At 39.2% G+C, this 6,582-nt stretch overlaps 1 protein-coding gene across 1 annotated transcript; it reads left to right on the forward strand.

Moving 5' to 3' along the window:
• Positions 1-1,470: 1,470 nt before the first annotated feature.
• Positions 1,471-2,926, forward strand: LOC131981936 (uncharacterized). Its single transcript, XM_059346471.1, has 3 exons — positions 1,471-1,990; positions 2,078-2,536; positions 2,657-2,926. The coding sequence occupies exons 1-3, from the start codon at positions 1,919-1,921 to the stop codon at positions 2,744-2,746; spliced, it is 621 nt and encodes a 206-aa protein (XP_059202454.1). The 5' UTR covers positions 1,471-1,918; the 3' UTR covers positions 2,747-2,926.
• The last annotated feature ends 3,656 nt before the right edge of the window (positions 2,927-6,582 follow it).

Genomic DNA, 6,582 nt, shown 5'->3' on the forward strand with positions numbered 1-6,582 from the left:
TCTTGTAGAAATGCAGTTGAATGTCTCTGAAAATTAATTGGCAGTAGTTGTGTGCGCGATATAATCCGCAGATAATAGCTAATAGCTACATTTTTGACAGTGGCATTTTGACTGAGTTGGCAGTGGTTTTAATATTGAGTTCTACATTATATATATTTTTGTATGCGATTAAAGCTCTGGTTGATCCAGCCTGTCCAGCCATGGACCTCCTCACTGCCCGTTACTTGCTCCAAACTAACAAATATTCCTGTTGACTGAGTAAATTAGACATGTTATTTCAGAGGTCCGGATGGTTCCATGGTTGCTATGTTTGGTCTCCAAGTGCATCTTCTGAACATGTAGGCCTACGTCATTCCACCCCAGACGAATTTAAAAACCGGCTGAAAACTACAAATTTTCTACTTTCACTCGACGATTTCTCTGCAGAGGACGCTTCAAACCGCAATTTTTGCACTTGAACGCCTGACAAAGAGCTACTTTCAAAGACTACAGCACGTTTTTCATGAAAGAAAAAGAAGTGAGATTTTTATTTTTATTTTAACCCTTGTTGTTGTGTATGTATTTTTACCATTGAGAGACCCTCCCTACCGTACCCGACGCACTGACATAATAACCAATATTGACTGTAATATGTTCAGGGTAAATTAATCAAATAGGACTAACTTTTGACTGTTGTCACCAAGTTTGTATCTCTTGGTCTGTTTTATACAAACTGTCAGTTTCATCCGAACAAATAGGCCTGCTCATAAAACACAATTTACACATTTTTATTTTTGGCGATCTAGGCCTATGCCATCAGTGACAAGCGGCGACTAGGCTTTTTAAAAATCTTTATCATATGATAATAATTCACACATTCACTCTGTAAATGTAAATTGGCTAACGGTATGTCAACAACATAGCGTCCAGTCTCTCAGCAGGATAAATGGGTTTAATAATGTACATTAATAACTATATTTATGTTATTTCGTAACTCCAGTTATCTTTATACAAAAGTTGGTAGGACTTTTGCCACTATAATCATTATTAGTTTATCTTAAAATTATAATAGCTCTAAATTATTAGAAACGGACGATTTAGTTATGATTATTTTAATATCTAAACGTCTTTTTTAAACAAAAAGACCTTCAAAAATATTCAGTTTCATGTCATCGTGCCACGAGCAAAAATAGGTTTTTGAAAAAAAAGTGTCGATAAAGTGGCGACTTTTGTATGACAGTAAGAGAAATGAAACTTAACATTTTGTTGAATAAAGTCGGAAAATTGCTCTCTGTAATAAGTTACGGAGGAACGGAGGAAAAAAAGGGGTCTGTCTCGAAAATGCGCACTTTTTGTAAATTAGCAGGAGAACCAAAAACTGATTGATTGTTGAATGAAGTCTGGTCTGTAAAAGGTGGCTTACCGGCCCAGGATACATGTAGGCTGTAATAAATGTTCCAGATGTCCCCTAAAAATGGGATTAGAAAATAAGGTGATGTACATGAATAACCCAAGTCATTTCACAGTTTCATGAATCCAGCTGAAAAAGTTTGTATGCGGGGCCAATGATACATGGCTCTGACTCCAGGATACCAGGACATGACAGGTCATGAAGCTCATACAGCCTAATCCTTCATTTGGTCTTTTATTATGAATTAAAAAAGATATTCTGGATATCAGTCGAGGTCAGGTGCAGTTTTAATTTGTTTTCATAATTAGATTCTGACTAAATTTTGTGAGTTTGGCATCAACAGTGAGAAATGTTACAGTAACTATATCCTGTAAATTAAACCTTATCAGTGCTGACTGTGCTCATGGACTTTTTTAGTGCAAACACCTGTTTACTTTTTTAAATTAGTTAAAAGAGTTTAATCAATATGTGATGTGAAGTCATGTTGTTGAGCAGTGGTCTGAAGCTTGTATTTGTTTTGATCTTCAGATGGACCAACAGCGTAGCCCACCTGGCTCCAGCCCTGCCTGTGACCCTGGTACCAGTTCACTGAGGAGCACAGTAAGTAGCTCAAAAACACAACTTACTACTGTATGTGATGACCTTTCCAGGAAGTGGTCTGAGAGTTGTTTTGGTTTTTACCTTCAGGTGGTCGGTGCCTACACCTGGGAAAGCATCCTCATCCCCAACCCTGAGCGGCCTGACTTTCCACGTCACATCCTGCGGAGGATTCCAGTTCCAACCTCCAAGAGAGGCCCCCCACCTGGCTCCTCCACTCAGGCTCCCCCCACAACTCTCTCTGACTCTTCTTCCAGCTCTAGCTCTCCTTCTAACTCCCTCTGTGGCTCTATTTCCAGCTCTAGCTCTCCTTCTAACTCCCTCTGTGGCTCTGTTTCCAGCTCTAGCTCTCCTTCTAACTCCCTCTGTGGCTCTGTTTCCAGCTCTAGCTCTCCTTCTAACTCCCTCTGTGGCTCTATTTCCAGCTCCTCATCCAGCTCTTCTTCTAACTCCCCCTCTTGCTCTCCTTCTCAGGCCCCAGCCTCAGAGGGATGGACCTTGGTGCCCTCAGATCATCCAACAAGGATCATCCTGAGGAGGCCCCAGAGGGTGAGTACGCCACCCAGTGAGTCTAAAGTTTCTCCCCCTAGCAGCCCTGAGCCCCCCATTCAGCTTTGGTCGGTATGTTGTCCACATCAGCCAAGGTATGTAAAAGCTTTTTATGCTCAGGTAAAGCAGTCTCGCAGGAAGAGAGCAGCTGAACCTGCAGGTAAGTCAGCAGGTGAGTCAGCAGACAAACGTTTTTGTCCTTTTATTTGATTTTGAACTTAGTTTTTTTTCTCATTTAATTAAGCTAAGCTAAGTTTAATTTATTTGAATTATTTGAATGGACTTATTTTATTGGAATCAAATGTATTTGAATTGTCTTGATTTGCACTGAACAGAGTTTCTTTGAATCCATTGAACTGAATTTTCTTGAAATACTCTGGACAGAATTTATTTGAATTAACTGACTTGTCTTGATTTGCACTGAACAGAGTTTCTTTGAATTCATTGTTTGATTTATTTGAAATTACTGAAATACTCTGGACAGAATTTATTTGAATTAACTGACATGTCTTGATTTGCACTGAACAGAGTTTCTTTGAATTCATTGACTTATTGATTTGAATGTACTGAGCCGTGTCCTTGTTGCTGCTCCATGACTCAGTCAGGGTGTCTGCACAGAAGGAGAGTGATCTGGGGGGGATAGCGTGAACCTCCAACGTGTTTCGCCCTCCCAGTGAAGCTCCTCTGTGCAGATTAATAATTAGGTGGCCACACCATGTCAAGGGGGTTCATATGTCTGTCGCCACCCACCCTAGACCACAAAAAGTCTGTAGTAACAAGGACCTTAGTGTACAGGTCCTCAGTTCTTTGTTATGATTTGAATGGACTTATTTTATTGGAATCAAATGTATTTGAATTGTCTTGATTTGCACTGAACAGAGTTTCTTTGAATCCATTGAACTGAATTTTCTTGAAATACTCTGGACAGAATTTATTTGAATTAACTGACTTGTCTTGATTTGCACTGAACAGAGTTTCTTTGAATTCATTGACTTATTGATTTGAATGTACTTGTGATTTTTGAATTGACTGTAAGTGAATGAGAGCCGTGTCCTTGTTGCTGCTCCATGACTCAGTCAGGGTGTCTGCACAGAAGGAGAGTGATCTGGGGGGGATAGCGTGAACCTCCAACGTGTTTCGCCCTCCCAGTGAAGCTCCTCTGTGCAGATTAATAATAAGGTGGCCACACCATGTCAAGGGGGTTCATATGTCTGTCGCCACCCACCCTAGACCACAAAAAGTCTGTAGTAACAAGGACCTTAGTGTACAGGTCCTCAGTTCTTTGTTTTTAAGAGAAGCGATGAGGAGGAGAGGAGAGAATGAGGAGGAGGAGGAGGAAGAAGAGGAGGTCAGAGGGCAACAGCAAGTGTGCACTCTCCTTCAGAAAGGTAACTATAACTTTATCTAATGTCGTCACCAGCTTTCATCAAGTTCAGTTCATCTGATCATAATTCATTTTAAGTGTTTAACAACTAAAACCAGTTGTCTTACTTTTTTCAGAGAGGAGAGGATGGTCTGCATTTGTTTTTTTAGGAGAAGCAACAAGACAACAGGAAACCAGACCAGACCAGTACACATGACAGGACATGAGAGGAGAGGAGAGGAGAGGAGAGGAGAGGAGAGGAGAGGAGAGGAGAGGAGAGGAGAGGGCAAAAATAAGTGTGAACCCTTTCATTTTAAAGGTAAAAATAATTTTCTTTAGTATTTCATAATTAATCTGTTCAACTTTATTCTTTTTAGATTTAAACTGTTATATCCCGTTGTCTTTATTTGTATCTTTACAGAGAGGAGGAGGAGGAGGAGGAGGAGGAGAGAAACAGGAGGAGGAAGAGGAGGAGGAGGAGGAGGAGGAGGAGGAAGGGCAACAGCAAGTGTGCACTGTCCTCCAAAAAGGTAAATATCACTTCTAATTCTAACGATCTAATGTCATCACCAGATTTCATCAAGTTCAGTTAATCTGATCATAATTCAATTTAACATTTTAACCAGTAAAACCTGTTGTCACATTGGTTTTTAGGAGATGAGACAAGATGACTCGAGAGGAGAGGAGAGGAGAGGAGAGGAGAGGAGAGGAGAGGAGAGGAGGTGGCAGGGCAAAAGTAAGTGTGAACCCTCTTATTTAAAGGTAAAAACCATTCTCTTTATAATTTCATAATTCATCTTTTCACCTTTATTCTCTTTAGATTTTAATTGTCATTGTCTGTATTTGTGTTTTACAGAGATGATGAGGAGGAGGTGGGAGGGTAACAAGTGTGCACTCTCCTTCAAAAAGGTAACTATAACTTTATCTAATGTCATCACCAGCTTTCATCAAATCCAGTTAATCTGATCACAATGTATTTTAACTGTTTAACCACTAAAACCTGTTGTTTTACTTTTTTCAGAGAGGAGAGGATGGTCTGCATTTGTTTTTTTAGGAGAAGCAACAAGATGACGTGAGGACAGGAAACCAGACCAGACCAGTACACATGACAGCACAACCTTAAGGGGACATGAGAGGAAAGGAGACGAGGGGAGATCGGAGGAGAGGAGGTGGGGGTTAAAATTAAGTGTGAACTCTCACTCAAAAAGGTAACTATCATTTGAACTAACGTCATTATCAGAATTTATAAAGTTCAATTAATCTGTTCACAATTTATTTATACTTCCATTTTGTCTACCATTTGTTCTTTTTAGGAGACCAGGCCAGAGGACAAGGGAGAAAAAGAGGCGAGGGGAGAGGACAGGAGAGGAGAGGAGGTGGGAGGGCAAAACTAAGAGTGAACACTCACTCAAAAAGGTAAATATCACGTTATCTAATGTAATCACCATATTCCATAAATTTTAGTTTCCCTGTTCACAAATTATCTCAAGATTTTAACTGTTATTCCCTTTTTTTTGCACCAATACTTTCATTAGAGGAGAGGAGAGGAGAGGAGAGGGTATAAAAATTAATAAACAATCTGTTTACTATATTTTTTTGGTTGTTGTCGTTTTCACTCTACTCAACTTAGAAAAGGGACCACCATAACTATACAATAACTTGGAATGATCAAACAGGGTAAAAAGTGTTTTAAATAAAATGCCAAAACAAGAGAAAATGTTTCAGTTTGATTCTAAGGTTCACATGTTGTCCCATGGTTTATTATTATTATTATTATTATTAGGGCCATGGGGCAATTGCACCGGGCACTGGCCCCTTCAGCATTAGCTGTAGGGACCAGTGCTCGGGGCAAAGCCAGTCACTCCGTTTAAACTACATCACACCTTCAACATTTTTTTTTACTTAACTTTGGAAAATGAATACCTACTATTCACACTGTCTTGTGTAGATTATCCAAAATAACTGAACCTTTAAAGACAAGCACACAATCAAGACTGATTAGAACAGTAAGATTGACATTAATGTATTTATTTCAAAAGAAAATTGACACAAATTACACAAGTTAACATTTACATCAGTTTAGCAAATTTGGCTCTTATTCCACATGAACACATAAACACAGCAATATAAAGCTCTCTTTCTTCCAGACGAGGTCAGAATCCCTTATGACCGGACATTTAAGACCCTCTTAGACAAATAAAAACAACATGCAGTAAATCAAGTGGTCAAAAAAATACATCATAGTACAAAAATATCTTAACATGCTTTGCTTGATAATCTTTGCATTGTTCATTGCACATATTGGGAGTGCACCTAATGTGAACTACACTATTAAATATAGCAATTTAATGCTAGTTTTTACAATTGAGATGGCGCTAATATTCAAACAGTCAGTCAGTATATTTGTGTTCACATGCTCTGCTGGTTCGGTTCGTATCACTTAATTCACCACCAGCAGAGGTTCGATTGGCTTTGGTAAGAATTTTGGTTTGATCATAGTAAATCTGGTGTTGAAATATTGTGGACAGAGATGAATAAAGTCATCAATAACATTTTCAAAGCTTAATTTTCACACCTAGCAGTGTAAATAACACAAGATATTCTCTACAATCTGCCAATCAACTGTGGAAAGTGTGCAATGACTCCCAAACCCAGCTGAGGTCACTGTGGTGTGCTAACGGAG

Source organism: Centropristis striata, chromosome 12 (assembly GCF_030273125.1).
Source record: "Centropristis striata isolate RG_2023a ecotype Rhode Island chromosome 12, C.striata_1.0, whole genome shotgun sequence".
Lineage (NCBI taxonomy): Eukaryota > Metazoa > Chordata > Actinopteri > Perciformes > Serranidae > Centropristis > Centropristis striata.